The sequence below is a fragment of the Leucopleurus acutus genome (genome assembly GCF_964270905.1).
Source record: "Leucopleurus acutus genome assembly, chromosome: 14".
Taxonomy (NCBI): Eukaryota; Metazoa; Chordata; class Mammalia; order Artiodactyla; family Delphinidae; genus Leucopleurus; species Leucopleurus acutus.
The window spans coordinates 28444823-28461279 of NC_139156.1; the positions used below are offsets into that span (position 1 = coordinate 28444823).

General features: G+C 38.4%; 1 protein-coding gene across 4 annotated transcripts in view; it reads right to left on the reverse strand.

Moving 5' to 3' along the window:
• CUTC (cutC copper transporter) overlaps window positions 1-16431 on the reverse strand; it is a 34257-nt gene extending 17826 nt beyond the window's left edge. For all 4 annotated transcript variants that reach the window (XM_082854390.1, XM_082854389.1, XM_082854392.1 and 1 more), the window contains exons 1-6: window positions 16214-16431; window positions 12851-12922; window positions 9175-9234; window positions 5968-6177; window positions 5271-5306; window positions 2900-3033 (exon numbers count right to left, since the gene is read on the reverse strand). In XM_082854390.1, coding sequence (XP_082710516.1) covers window positions 2900-3033; window positions 5271-5306; window positions 5968-6177; window positions 9175-9234; window positions 12851-12922; window positions 16214-16274 — 573 coding nt within the window. In that variant the 5' untranslated portion in view covers window positions 16275-16431. The remainder of the gene's footprint in view (window positions 1-2899; window positions 3034-5270; window positions 5307-5967; window positions 6178-9174; window positions 9235-12850; window positions 12923-16213) is intronic.
• Between the last annotated feature and the right edge of the window lie 26 nt (window positions 16432-16457).

The following is a 16457-nucleotide window of genomic DNA, read 5'->3' on the forward strand; positions in this document are numbered from 1 at the left end:
GGGGCTTTCACGTTCAACGAAAACAGACAACAGATAGGTATATTTATAAAATATAAATATTTAAACATACAATGAATAAAAAAGCAAGGAAATGAAAGAGAGAGTAAAAGGGAGAGGGGGCTATTTCACAAAATTTAATAATTGTTAGAGAAATAAGTGAAACAAGGCTGTTTAGTATCCTCAAACAGACTACAGCAAAATACCCACAAAACTAAATATTTACTATCTAGAACGCTGAAATGAGTTTAGGAGCAAAAAAGTCATACTTACTGTAACTGTTTCTTCCAACTGAAAGCTTTCTAAAACATGGACAAATGTTTAAAGAGATGAATTCTATCACTTTTTTTTTGGCCTTCCATAAAAGATTATTTAGAAGTATATGCTTACCTGAGGCTATCAAAGTGATTTACCAATACAGAGCAGTTACTAAGTGTCAGACCTTGTGCTGAAGTAATCCACAACTATTCTAAGAGGTAGGCACTATTATTATGCTAACTTTGTAGGTAAGGAAACTGAAGTTTAGGATGGTTAGATAAACTGCCCAAGGTCACTGTTAATAAGTGGCAAAACCAGGATTTAAACATAGACCTTTCTAATCCCAAATCCTATGCTTTAACCAGTATATTATACTACTAAGTAACTGCTTCAAAAAGTAAAGTTAGCATGATCTCACTTCTATGTGGGATCTAAAAAAGTAAAACACAGAGAAGCAGAGAATAGAATGGTGGTTACCAGGGGTAAGGAGGTGAAGGAAATGGGGAGATGTTGGTAAAAGGATACAAAGTTGCTATGTAGGATGAGTACGTCTATAGATCAAATGTATAGCATGATGACTATAGTCAATAAAACTGTACTGAATACTAAAAATTTGCTAAGAGAGTAGATTTCAGGTACTTTCACCACACACACACGCCACACAAGTTAACTATATGAACAGATGAACATGATCTTGACTGTAACCATTTCATTCTGTATATGTATATCAAAACATCAATGTTGTACACCTGTTATATATACATACAATTTTTACTTAAAAAAAGTAAAGTTCGTGTATAAGCATATTTAGCCCAGCTCTTCCTGCCAACCAGTGATTAAACTACAAATCTCTCTCTCTCTCTCTCTCTCTCTCACACACACACACACACACACAAATATTATGAAATGCAATATATGACTACAACAATTATTCTCTACTCCATACTGAGTAACCATTTTAAAATGGAAAGCTGACTCATCAATTCTTCTATTTTAAAACCCTTCAGAAAAAAAAAAAAAAAAAAAAAAAAAAAAAAAACCCTTCAGGCTTCCCCAGTGCACCAAGGATAAAATACAAACTCTTAAATAGTTTTCAAGGCTCTGGACAGTATTCTTCTCTTCACATTCAACATTATAGTCATTCTTCAATATCTTAATAAATGATGCTCACTTTTGTTTCTAGGCCTTTGCATATACTGTTTTGTCCACATGGAGCATCCCCCCGACTCTCCCTCTCCCTATTCCCTTTTACATTGATGGCTCCTAATCATCCTTCAAATGAGTAAGACATTGCAGTGTGGATTTCTTTTCTTCTGGGAAGCTAACTACTGTTAATCCCAATCCCTCAAATCTGGGGTTAATTCCTTTCCAATGTGCTCCCACAGCACTTTTTTTTTTTATATAGTACTCTATTAAAAGTGCCTGTTGTGTACTAGTTTGTAAGGGCAATGACTACAGACACACACACGCGTGTGTGCGCAGGCACCCCTTGGTCACCAACATAGGGCAAATGTCCTGCACCTTAATATTTATTTAATAAATATTTATAAAACCAGTAAGTTCCAGTCTAGAAAAATTTATCTGATCCTCAGGTGAAATTTCTGAAAATTATTTTCATGGTTATAGAAAAGTAAACATAAGCAGATGTCTACACAAAACACTAAATAGTATTATTAATAATAGCAGTAATAATAATTATAGACACTAACATGTATTAAAATCTAATATATATCAAGCACTCTGCTAAGGCTCTTACCAAGAACCTTTCTTATCTCTTATATTATCTCTTATCTCTACCAATCCTACCTGATCTCTACCAATCCTCAGAGCAACCCTATATAGGAGATATTAAACTTATCTCCATTTCACATGAGGAAACAGAGGCTTAAACGCTAGTAATCTACTCAACATTATACAGCAAGTGTCAAAACTGTCTCAAATCCAGAACATTCTCATCTCAAAGTCCATACTCACTCACTTAGAATGCCTCTGGACGGGTGTCAGAAAAACACAGACATACTACAATTACAAAGCCATCTTCTGGCTGTTCTACAAATGATGTGAACTCACAAGAGGAAATCATATAAGAGAAAAATGTATTTCCTCCTATCTTGGTAGTTTGGGAGAAATGAGAAGGATACAGTTTTAGGTTTTTTTTGGCTGTGCCATCTGGCATGCAGGATCTTAGTTCCCCCACCAGGGATCGAACCCGTGCCCCCTGCAGTTGGAAGCATGGAGTCTTAATCACTGGACCACAAGGGAAGTCCCAGTTTTAGTTTTAGAATTCACCTCGAAATGATAATTTTCTCAAATTTTATGTGGGAACCCCTGAGTATACATAGGTTGCCAGTAAGAAGATATGGCTTAAACTATGCAACGCTGATGGCAGAAGAAAGGTAAAATTTGCTGTGGTTATCCAAATTAGATCAGTTATTTAGGCATTGTCCATAATTTGATCTTAAGAGCCTTGGCTACTAAAAATGCTCATGTGAAAGAAATAAAAATTATAAAATATGTTATTTCCTGCTTGCTATGGCGTAACCACAAAGTCAGTAATATGTAGTTTCACAACCTCGTTGAACAGCAGAATATCAGAAGTAACCACAACAGCGTCTTAGGAAGAAAGGAAGGAAATTGTGTGTACCTGATCTATGAGTCGCTTTATTAGGGGTAGTCCTTCTAGTGCTGAAATGTCGCATCCACTGGTTAATACTCTTTCAAATCCCAAAGTTAAGAGGGTCTCTAGAGCTGCCATTGGATCATGAACCATGTCAAAGGCTGAAATAAATAAAACTGACTTGAATTTTGAACAGATATCTCTAATACAGTGCTTTCCAAAATGTAGTATACACACAGTGGTATGCTGGACCTAGCTTGTCCTGGCTTGCAAGAGTCAGTTGTTAAATATTCAGGAATTTTGCAAGCATGATTGTCAATCCATTGGCAGCTGAAATTAGTCAAGGTGAAAGTACAAAACCACAGAAATCAACAAATGCTACAAATCACGACTCTTTTTTCCTGAGAACCAGTTTACCAGCATACCACAGTCAGCATGCCACTAATGGTATGCAGGATCATTTTAGATGGTATGCATTTGAACAGATGCATTTACTTAAATGCAGATTAGAAGTGAAAAGTTTCCATTTTTCATTAGTTATAAAGTTTCTCTTTAAAATAAATTTACTTAAGATTTTAAGAAAATTATTAAATAAATTTGCACAAGTAGCCCTTGGATATGGTAAAATTGTAAACATTAACAGGCAAGTGACTCAAATTTGGGAGTCTGCTCTAAGGGTTCAAACAAACTGGACAAACAGAATGAAAACATTACACTCACCAGTTCTAGAAAAAGCCTTGGTTCACATTCTCATTATTGACTAATATTTTATTCTAATCCATTTATCCCATGTAATCAAGACTCATAGTATAAGGATAGTTGTTTACAACAGACTATATGAGGTTTCAGTTCCATCCTACTTTCTAAGAGACTTCTCTCCTCCTCACTGAGGAAACTGGCAATAAGAACCCCAAAGAAAACTATTTCTGCTTTGGTTCTCAGCACTGCTACATGATACATAAGTGCTAATCTATGGTGGATTAGGTGGTAGACCCCTTCCTTTCACCCTTTAGTGTATGTAGGCAGCTAAATGTAACACAGAGGATTTTCCTTTTTTGGCGGCAGTACCTTCTCAGTGATTATACTGTCATAATATTAAATACATGAGTGAAAAAAATGTGGAGCACAGGACAATATAACAATATAAAAACATGGAAATATTTTTGCTAAATTTATTGAAGGAAAAGACAAAAACTTTGAAATGATTTTCTTAGTTTAAGAACAGAAAAATATATTCTATATGGTGGGTTTATTTTGAATTATTTAGCATGTCAAATTTTAAACTATATATTTTTCAGATAAATGTTTACTAATTTAAATTACCTATTTTAAAACTTTTCTTTTTTCTTTTGGCTAGCTTCAAAGTTCTGACTTTTAAGCGATCTAACATCTTTTAGTTATTGCTAGTTTATGAGAAGCATTGCTAAACAGCAAGTCAAGAAAGTTTTCTGGTGTTACTCATTTCATAAAGAAAAAAGGATTACAAATGCTATATACCTAATTTCTATAAATGGATGCAAATCCTAGTGTCCACTCTCATCCTAATCTTTGGATGCTTACTCAAAAGGACAAAAAATATTCAATAATTTCTCATGCATATCATCAAATAAAAAAAAATTGAAGACTTCTTTCTTTTCATGTGCAATGGCAGTGCCTCTGAAGGCAAAATTCACACTTGTTCCTCCATTTTACCAATGCTAGGCAAAAATGTATGGAAATTGTAACTGCCTGATTTAGAGATAAGAAGTATTTTCATATAAAATTATCAGATACTTTTTAGAAATCATTCTGATGCAGACAAGCTATCAATAATGTACAGTAATTTTGTGCACTATAGTGAACATCTGTTCATTGATTATCCAGCACCTATTTCTTCTCTCCTCTTCCTAATAGTACCCAATTCTTCATCAGATACCCTCCCCCTCTCTGCCCACAAATCTTATATTCATCTGTGAAAGCTGACCTCACTCCTAGCTCCAGAATGATCTTATCTGGCTTAAGCCAAGCAGCACATTTCCTTTCATTGGCCATAGTGATTTATCCTTTTTGAGACTGCACATGACCTGAGGCAAACTAATAAAAATGAATCTCAGGATTCTTGCTTGGAAAGCTGTGACAAGCACACGCACTTGTAGGCAATGCTTACTCTCTCCCTCTATTATATGCCACCACCACCACCTTCTGCTTTTAACAACTTTTCATAACTAAGGCTTCATATTTTCTAGAAATTGTGCATCTCTAAATTTACAACTGTTAGTCCCATGACCAGTATAAAAAAACCAATTGGTAACACTGTAACGACACTATACAATTGTGTTCCATAAAAAAGGTTGTGGCATTTGGTGAAATGAGAAAACTGACACCGTTCAACAGAACTTCTAAAATGGAAATGACTCACCTCGGTGGAAAGTGACTGGCAGAGGACGGCAAATAGCTATATAAAGAAAATCACATGACAACATGAATGAAGAGATCATCACTGATTACTATTTACAGAATTCTCCATGTTAGAATGAACTTTTTAATACTTTCTTCTCTTAAGTGAAGACACTGAACTAAAATAATAAAAAAATGGCAACCTTCCAAATCCAAAAGTCCTATGTTTCCATTAATCTCTGATTTTCAGTTAAAAAAAAAAGTCATCCACTCCTTAGAGGCACCAATAAAAACTATATGATTTGGCAACTATAAGGGTAGCATTACATCTATTACGACCCTTCTGAAAATCTTCAAGAAATACTCTGGCCTAGTAATATAAGTAGTTTGCTTCTGTCCTCTCTACATCTCCCCATCCTCACCAACTGTAATAGCTTTTCAACTTTTCAGTGCTGTGATTAAAGGAATCAAGGTAAATTTCCCTTAAACCCTATAGGAACAGTAGCAGAACCCAATCTATAGTAACTGAGAGAGTCAGGAGGGCTATGTCACACATAGTCTCTACCCAAAACACCTAAATAGCTAGTGTTTAAAATAGGTTAGTATAAGTGCCTGCAGGTGTGAATGAAAAGCCAGTTTTGTGATTGCGTTTTTCTGTATTGGGAGTATTCAATGCAATCATCATTAGAGGCTTTTTGGTCTCAGATACAAATTCTTACCGATAAGGGACATGCACAGTTCTTTGTCAATGTGTCCATCTTCAGTCAGTGCCCCAAATACCAAACCATCAGCACCATAAAGTTTGGCAAGACAAATGTCAGCCTTCATCACCTCAACTTCACGGTCTGAATACAAAAAATCACCTCCACGTGGCCGAATCATCACAAAAACTGGTATCTGGACATACTGCTTCACTACTTGAAGGACACCTATAAGAATAGAGCAGACTAATTAAAATTCAAATGTGAGCTAAAAGCTCAAGGAAGTCAAAAAAATATTACTGTACTGGTCTTTTACATTTGCTCTAGTGTATCACTTCTACAAGAAATGGAAGAGTTGATGGAATAAACCATAGAAAGATGGATCTAAAGGAAAAAGGAGACACTGAGAAGAAAAACGTACACATAGTAGAAGTTATGTAATAAGAAAATCAAGGGTAAATAAAAAAGCAATTTAGAAAATAGAAGGAAGTTACCACATTTTAAAAGCACTTGTCAGTTGACTCAACTAAATTCTTTTACTGGAATGTGACATTTGAAAGCGTAATAACTACCAGGCTCTATGTTCTGCCAGTGTATTCCCTAAGATCCGGTTTCTCCTTCATAATGATTACAGCTCTATTTAAAACCTACTGTAGAGATGGTTACATAGTTCTAAAGTTTATGATTCCTTAATGGAAAAAGATACTTAGCAAAGCCTTTTTTTTTAGTAGGAGATATGCAAAAGGGAGCAAAGTTGAACTTATTTGTGATTTTATGAGATCTATGAATAAAAGTACCCAAATTTGACACAATTCGTGGCTAGTTCAGAAACACTCAATGGTATAAGATCTGTGGCAAGCACCATTAGTGTTTACCCAATGTGAATTTACGTCTTTTTCCTTGCTACAAGAACCCCAATTCTGCATGGGATAGCAATGTGCCCATCACCAAGTAATGAATCATACATGACTACTGTTGCAAAAAACAGACTGCACTCAAATAACAGGTATGTTCTAGGTATTTCACAAAGCGGCCAGGGAATGCCCTCCTTTATTTTAGAGAGAAGAGTCCAAAAGGCCATTGCATATATAAGCCTTTTATACTAAATAACGCTATCATCCATCTCAGAGTAAAATATAGGAGTCAAAATTTCATATAGGGACTTGGGCTTTTGACCAAGACAGAGTAACAGGAACTGGATTTACCCTTCCACCCATAAAACCAAAAAACAGACAAAACATATGAAACAATGGTTTGCAACAAAGGATAATGTTGCCTGAGAGATGGGAAACAAATGAGGTGAGCTCTCTGAATGACCCAGATTACTACCTTGAGAGTTTTCCAGGCCACAGAATAGGGAGACGGAACCCAGGCAGAGGCCAGAGAATTCTCTGAGTTGAGGAGACAAAGCTGAGAGTCCAGGAAGACCAAGTGGCTAGAGTTCACAGCAGAGAATAGCAGGGAAGAGAGAAAAAGAACCCTGGAGATCTGCACAGAACCACACACCCCCTTCCCGCTAATATTCAGCTGAGTACCGATCGGCGTATGCACGCAAGGAAACTACACAAAGCCAGAGAAAGACCCACTGAAAAGAATTAGAAGAAATAGTGCCTGTCATTCACACCAGGACAGGAATAATGCCTGTTCCCACCAGCCACACACAGGAAAATTTCAAGATTCATGGGGCACTGGGTAGAGTACACAGAAGGTCTTGCCTCAATAGTGGGGAATAACACTGTTCCAGACCCACTTAACAAATTTTAAAAACCCAATCCAAAATGAACAAACTGCTTCCAATACCTAACTGCTCAAGAATATTTATAGGAATATAAAAATATCCAGTACCCAGCAAAGCAAAATTCATAATGTCTTACATACAATGAAAAATTATCAGGCAGGAAAACAAGATGCATCATTAGGCGAAAATCAATCAAACAAAACCAACCTAGAACTGATACAGATGTTAGAATTAGCAGCCAAGTCATTAAAATAGCTATTGTAACTTTATTCTACGTGTTCAAAAAAGCTAAAAAGTGACATGAGAGATATAACAACAATCTCAAATATCTAGGGATGAAAACTACATTGTGTGAGATGAAAAATACACTAGGTGGGATTAACAGCAATTAGACATTGCAGAGAAAAGATCAGTAAACTTGAAAACAAAGGAATAGGATCTATAGAAAATGAAACAGAGAAAAAGTTTTTTTTAAGAGTAGTTCATCAGTGAGCTGTGGAACAACTTTAAGCAGCCTTAAGTAAGTTAGTTGAAGTCTTTGAAGGAGGGAGTGGAGGACATTAAATGCTGAAAAATTTGCAAATGTGATGAAAAGTATAAATGCACATGTCCAAGAAACATGAAAAAAACTACACTCAGGTACATCATACTCAAATTGTTCAAAACCAAGAATAAAGAACAAAATCTTAAAAATAACCAAGAGAAAGACAAATTACACAGAAAAGAACAAAGGTTTGGATGACAGATTTCCTGTCAGAAACAATACAAGCAAGAAGACAGTGGAGAAGCATCTTTAAAGTCCTGGCAGAATAAAACTGTCAACCTAGAATTCTACACCCAGCAAAAATATTTTTTCAAAAATGGGGAAAGGTGTTTTCAGATACACAAAAGCTGAAAGAATTCATCACCAGCACATTGTACTACAAAAAATGTTAGAAGAATTACTTCAGGCAGAAGGAAAATGAAACCAGATGAAAATATAGATCTATACAAAGGAAGAGCATCAGAAATGGTTAATTACACATGGGTAAATATGATGTCTTCTTATTATTTCAACCTCTTCAAAAGATAACTGGCTCTTTAAACAAAAATAATAACAATGCAGTGTGGGGTTTTTAACATATGTAAAAGAAAAATGTATGACAACAGCACAAAGACTAAGAGGGGTGAAATGAAGACAAAAGTCAGTATACCAAGGATGCCAGAATGGAAAGATAAAAAAAAACACGGTCTTTGACATTACTGTAGAGCATATGAACCAATATTAACAGTAACTTAATCTCAACTTTATGATATATAAGGGAAAAAAAAATATCTATTTGATCACATCTGTGATAGACAAGTTTATTTGCAACCATAAACGTTTCTAACTGATACAATATCCATGGCATAGTTAACATGTTAGGAACTTCAGTAAAATATCCCAATGAAACAGATTATCAATTGTCTCCAGGCTCTATGAGAAAATCTGAAAAATGGACACTTACCCATGCTGGGTGTGGTTCCTCCTTCCACTAAGCCAGAACATAATTCAATGCGATCAGCACCTGTAATAAGAAAAGCATTGCTAAGCATAATAATTTTGTTGTTGTTGTTGTTGTTTTGTGTTACGCGGGCCTCTCACTGTTGTGGCCTCTCCCATTGCGGAGCACAGGCTCCGGACGCGCAGGCTCAGCGGCCATGGCTCACGGGCCCAGCTGCTCCGCGTCATGTGGGATCTTCCCGGACCGGGGCACGAACCCGTGTCCCCTGCATCGGCAGGCGGACTCTCAACCACTGCACTACCAGGGAAGCCCATAATAATTTTTTTAATTAAAAAAATTAAGAAAAATTTTCAAAAGCATTGTTCAAAAGTTATTGTCCAAAATAAACTTATTAAACAGCAAACTTAACATTTTTTTCTAAATATAGAACAGAGTCTTAGAAACTGAGAGAAATCAAATTATAAAACTAGAGTAAAACTCTATTTTTAAACCCAACTATATTCTGCAACCCACATTGTTACTGATAGTCAAATTTAAGAGTTAATTCAAGTTAAGCTAGGTCTCTTAAAATTTTGTATTATAGGGTTGCTTCTCTACGTACAAGGAAGTGATTTAGAATAAAGACGTTTCTGGATTGAGCACAGTGGAACAGACTCTTCATTGATTAAACAAATAGCAATCTCGGGGGCTTCCCTGGTGGTGCAGTGGTTGAGAGTCCGCCTGCCAATGCAGGGGACACGGGTTCGTGCCCCGGTCCGGGAAGATCCCACATGCCGCGGAGCGGCTGGGCCCGTGAGCCATGGCCGCTGAGCCTGCGCGTCCAGAGCCTGTGCTCCACAATGGGAGAGGTCACAACAGTGAGAGGCCCGCGTACCGCAAAAAAAAAAAAAAAAAAAAAAAAAAAAGCCATCTCGGGACTTCCCTTGTGGCGCAGTGGTTGGGAATCCTCCTGCCAGTGCAGGGGAGACGGGTTTGAGCCCTGGTCCGGGAAGATCCCACATGCCACGGAGCAACTAAGCCTGTGCACCACAACTACTGAGCCTGCGCTCTAGAGCCCACGAGCCACAACTACCGAGCCCACGTGCCACAATACTGAAGCCCGCATGCCTAGAGCCCGTGCTCTGCAACAAGAGAAGCCACTGCAATGAGAAGCCTGCACACCGCAACGAAGAGTAGCCCCTGCTCACTGCAACTAGGGAAAAGCCCGTGTGCAGTCATGAAGACACAATGCAGCCAAAAATAAATAAATAAATACATAAATTAAAAAAATAAAATTAAATTAAAATAAAAGATGAAAATCACAGTTTCTTTAACAAACTATAAGGAAAGAAAAGAAAGAATTAAAGAAAGAAAAAAGGGAAACATAGACTGAAACAGACATATCAAAAAAATATGTTTATATCTTGATTCAAAGAACTGTAAAACAAAACAAAACTGTGTGAGCCAATTGGGGAAAGCTGAAAACTAACTGGGTATTTTTGATGATATTAATAAATATTATTTTTAAAAGATGTTAATGATATTTTGGTTATTATTATTATTTTCTTTTTGCGGTACGCGGGCCTCTCACTGTTGTGGCCTCTCCCGTTGTGGAGCACAGGCTCTGGACGCGCAGGCTCAGCGGTCATGGCTCACGGGCCCAGCCGCTCCGCGGCATGCGGGATCTTCCCGGACCGGGGCACGAACCCATGTCCCCTGCATCGCAGGCGGACTCTCAACCACTGCGCCACCAGGGAAGCCCTATTATTATTATTTTTAAAGGTTATTATTATTTTTAAAGCCTTTTAGAGATACTGAAATATTTGTGGATGAAATGACATAATGTCTGGGATTTGCTTCAAAATAATTTGGGGATGGGAGAGGGAAGGTAGGAATATAGATCAGAGGTCAGTAAATGATGGTCTGCAGGCCAAAGGCTCACAAGCTTCTTTTTGTTATGGCATTCAAGTTTAACATGTTTTCGTGTATTTTTAAAAATTAATTAATTAATTAATTTATTTATTTATGGTCATGTTGGGTCTTCGTTGCTGCACACGGGTTTTCTCTAGTTGTGTCGAGCGGGGGCTACACTTTATTGCAGTGCATGGGCTTCTCATTGTGGTGGCTTTTCTTTTTGTGCAGCATGGGCTCTAGGCGCGCGGGCTTCAGTAGTTGTGGCATGTGGGCTCAGTAGTCATGGCTTGTGGGCTCTAGAGCGCAGGCTCAGAAGTTGTGGCGCATGGGCTCAGTTGCTCCGCGGCACCTGGCATCTTCCCGGACCAGGGCTCGAACCCATGTCCCCTGCACTGACAGGTGGATTCTTAACCATTGTGCCACCAGGGAAGTCCTGTTTTCATGTATTTTTAAAAAAATACATTTCATACAACTGACCCATATCATACAATTCACCCTTTTACAGTGTATAATTCAATAGTTTTTAGTATGCTCACAGAATTTTGCAACCATTGTCACCAATTTTAGAACGTTTTCATAACCCCAAAAAGAAACCTCACACCCTTCAGCAGTCACTTTCCCTTCTCCCCATGCTCTGCAGTCCTTGGCAACCACCAATCTACTTTGTCTATAAGAAAATTGCCTATTCTGGATATTTCATACAGTCGAATCATACAATATGTGGTATTTTTTGACTGCTTTCTTCCACTTAGAATAATATTTCAAGATTCATCTATGTTGTAGCTTGATCAGTACTTCACCCTTTTTTTATTGCCAAATTGAGAATGGTTTTTACATTTTCAAAGGATTTTTAAAAAAAACAAAGAATATATGACAGAGACCAAATGTGGCCAGCAAAGTCAGAAATATATTCTGTCTTGCTCTTAACAAAAACGTTTGCTCACCCCCAATATAAATGAAAGATTGGCCATGTACTGAAAATGATTAAAGCTGATGGGTACATGGTGATTCATTATACTATTCTCTCTACTTCTGTATATGTTTGAAATTTTCTATAATAAAGTTTAAAAAATTTTCTGATCCTGAGATGATGGGAATTCCTGTGCTTCCTGTTAAAGCAAGTCCAGGGTGCAAAAGAAACCATGAAGTAAAATATATGATGTTCAAAAAAAAAAGATTATGATAAAAGTCCTCACAATGAAAAAAGCATCAAATCTCTAAAATCAGTGGCCTGAAAAAAATTAAATCTTTGCTAAGTTCAATTTTAAAAAAGTTGGTTAGGGCTTCCCTGGTGGTGCAGTGGTTAAAGATCTGCCTGCAAATGCAGGGGACACAGGTTAGATCCCTGGTCTGGGAAGATCCCACATGCTGTGGAGCAACTAAGTCTATGCGCCACAACTACTGAAGCCCGCACACCTAGAGCCCGTGCTCCACAACAAGAGAAGCCACCGCAATGAGAAGCCCGTGGACCACAACGAAGAGTAGCCCCTGCTCGCCGCAACTAGAGAAAGCCCGCATGCAGCAACAAAGACCCAACGCAGCCAAAAATAAAAATTAAAAAAAAAAAAAGTTGGTTAGTAAGCACTATTATGGACACCTGACTCAAAATGTAACCTACTGGGGAAGTAGGACTAGACGATCAGTAGGTTTTCTAGTTGGTTGGTTGTTTCCAAAAGGATTACTGGGATCCTTAGAGATTACAAAGGTTCCTAAGGTCAGTTCACAGGATTCATTTTCAGACTTTTAAAAGGACTGCCAATTGCCATGATTTTCTAATTTCTCTTACCTCCTCTTTCTGCATTTACAGCTGACTCCACTGAATCAACACACACTTCCATAAGAAACCCATTTGCTGCTCCTAAAATATACAGAGAACAATGAAATTTCATGATGATACTATCCATCCAGACCACGCGACCACAGCTATTTTACATTTTGCTGCCAAAATCCAAATGTCTAATGGACCTAGAGACTGTCAAACAGAGTGAAGTAAGTCAGAAAGAGAAAAACAAATATCATATATTAATGCATATATGTGGAACCTAGAAAAATGGTACACATGAACTGGTTTGCAAGGCAGAAATAGAGACACAGATGTAGAGAACAAACGCATGGACACCAAGGGGGGAAGCGGCGGGGGTTGGGGTGGTGGTGTGATGAATTGGGAGATTGGGGTTGACACGTATACACTAATATGTATAAAACATAACTAATAAAAACCTGCTGTATAAAAAAATAAATTAAATTAAAAAAAAAGAAATTATACTGAGAAAAATATACACTGAATGCCAAGTTAATCTTCCTAAAACACAGACCTCATCATCACATTCCAGGTCAAGATTCTTTCGATGGCTTCTCAACACCTGCAGAATATGTTTAAACTTCTTCATAAGGTATGTATATTTAAGAGCAGGGATGGATCTCAAATCCTGACCAGACAACTGATTTGTGTGATTCTAGACAAATTACTTAGCCTAAGTTTTCTATAAAACAGAATAGGTTTTAGTACCTACCTCAGAGTAGTGAGGATAAAATGAGATAATTCATTTCAAGTGTATAGTACCCACTAAGTATACAAAAAGTACTAGTTGTCATTAATTAACTATACATTATTTCCTCTATATGCCTCAAGTTCCCCCTGATCCCCATCCCTGCTCTTGGTTATGCCATCTCCTCAATCCACAGTGCTTCCAGCTCTATCTTTGAATGCTAAAGTCTTCCAAGGTTCATGTCAAATCACATTTCCATGATATTTTCTCTCTCCCAAAGTAGGAAATTGTTATCTCCCTTTTCTGAACTCATATAACTCTTCATAAACTATATGTTCCTCTTTAAAGCACTAACTCATCTCTTTAAAACATTATTTTCTCATATTATTATTTATGTAGATAGGTGTCTGATCCCTCTTACTTGACCGAAACTTCCTAAGTAAAGTCTTTATGTGAGAAATCTTTATTATTACCCACAGTAAGTACATTGTCTACCACAGTACACAATAGACACACAAAGATTTACTAAAGGCTGAATATTTATAAATTCATAAAAATTCATGTATTTACACTAAAGAGTGTGATGAAAACAGAGTTTTGAATTTTTTCTGTAAGTTAAGCACATACTGTTTTAAAAAAATTAAAACTACTGAATGCATACTTAATAATGCCTAAAAGAATGTTCACCACATACTGATAACTGTTACTACTAGGTGGTGAGATTTAAAGTTACTTTTACTTTCTTCTTTTTACTTTTCTATATTGCTTGATTCTTCTACCCGATGTTGCTTTTATAGTTTTTTTAAAAATCAATTTTCAACTTGAAAAACAAAAGTCTATCATCCACTAACATCAAACTGTAACTGCCTCATTTATTTAGGAGAAGACTATCAGAAAGAGCTAAGTGACACTCTGTGCTCTTAACCAACAGCACTGCATTAATTCCATGGTTTTCCTGATAGCCACCCACACCAGCTGTCAGATCAATCTAACTGAACAGTGCTGCAGGGGTACCATTTGCCTCACACAAGAAAACACCTTGGTGGGAATTCCCTGGCAGTCCAGTGGTTAGGACTCGGCGTTTTCACTGCCAGGGCCCGGGTTGAATACCTGGTAGGGGAACTAAGATCCCGAAATCTCGTGGCTCAACCTTGGCCAGGAGAGGGTGGGGATGCACACTTACAGAACAAACTTACAGTTACCAGGGGAGAAGGATTGGGGGGAGGGACAGACTGGAGGTTTGGGATTGACATGTACACACTGCTATATTTAAAATAGATAACCAACAGGACCTACTGTATCGCACAGGGAACTCTGCTCAATACTCTGAAATAACATAAATGGGAAAAGAATTTGAAAAGAATAGATACATGAAAATGTATAGCTGAATCACTCTGCTGTACACCTGAAACTAACACAACATTGTTAATCTACTCTACTCCAATATAAAATAAAAATTAAAAAAAAAAAGAGTAAGGCAATTGTCCTAAAAAAGGAAGTTATTTGTAGGGATCAAAGAAGAGAACATTTGTTTGGAGCAGCAGTTCTCAAAGTGGGGTAGTCCAGTTAACTCTGAACTAGGGCACTCTAACACACTTTCAGAGTCCGTACAGTGAAAATTATTTTCATAGTAATACTGAGACTTTGCCTTTTTCACTCTCATTCTCTCACAAGTGGAGTGGAATTTTGGGGAGGCTACTTGACCTGTCAGATTGAATGCAGAAGCAGGTATGAGAATTCCATTTAGCCAGATGTTAAAGAGATCTGCAAAAATACAAAAACATTGGCACTATTCTCACTATTTTTTGTTTGCTCAGGAAAATGGTGATATTTTTTCATAAAAAATGTTAACATGTAATGGGTTTATTATGTTTTTTTCTAGTTAATAAATATTTTTAAAATTCCTGTTTGATAAAATAAAAATAAAATTTAAAAATTTCCTGTTTTAATTTCTAACGTGGACAATATCGATAGATTTAACCTATATAAATAAAAGGTCTTTGAGGGTCTGAATAATTTTAAGAGGGCCAAGGGGTCTTGAGATTAAAAAGTTTGAGAACTGCTAGTTTGGAGGAACCAAGAGTTTACGGAGGACGGACCTGCCAAATTCCCTAACACCTGCCATGCCAGGGCACCCTGGCCCGTTAGGAAGAACTCCGGGCTTGGGGCAGCTAAGCTCTGCCACTTGGGAGGGGTGTGGCTTTAGGGACAATCCTCGACCCCGCCGTAGAAGCTACAGGCTATTAAGCGGTCCCCACAGGTTTGGCACTGAGCTCAGCGCTCGACACTGAACCATCACAGCGGTGCCGTGAGGGCGTACTGGTATCCTCAGTGGAGAAGGGAAAAGCGAGGCGGAGAGAAGTTAACCAACTTGAATACGGTCGCACGACGAGATGTGGTGGCGCCGGGATTCGAACCTATATATCTGGCTCCAGAGCCGGGCCACTCTCGCCACCAGCCCCCGGGTTTCCACACGTTTAAAGCCGGAATGACAGAATATACCAAACGGGGGCGAAGCGGGGGGGGGGGGTGCTGAGAGAAGAGGGGAAAGTACTTCCAGGGAAATCGCGATTAATCCACCTGGCCAGAACCACCGACCGGCCCAGCCCTCACCCGGGAGCGAAGTCGGCCGACCGCCCCCTCCCCGCCCCCTTCCGCACCCGCCTTCCCGGACGGTATCCGCGCTCGCTTCCGCCCGGACGAGGCTCCCTGCCTCTTCATGCTCCACGCGTTCCTCCCACGTGCGTCTTCGGTTTCCACTCAAGAGTCCGGGCTCCAGCGCGCGCAAGCAGACAGGCGCGTCCTCACGGCTGCGCACACCCCAGCGCGTCCCCGACTTCCACGCCCCAGCAGCCCCCGCGAAAGCTCAGGAGCTAGCGCAGGCGCAGTCACTGCTCGCCCCGG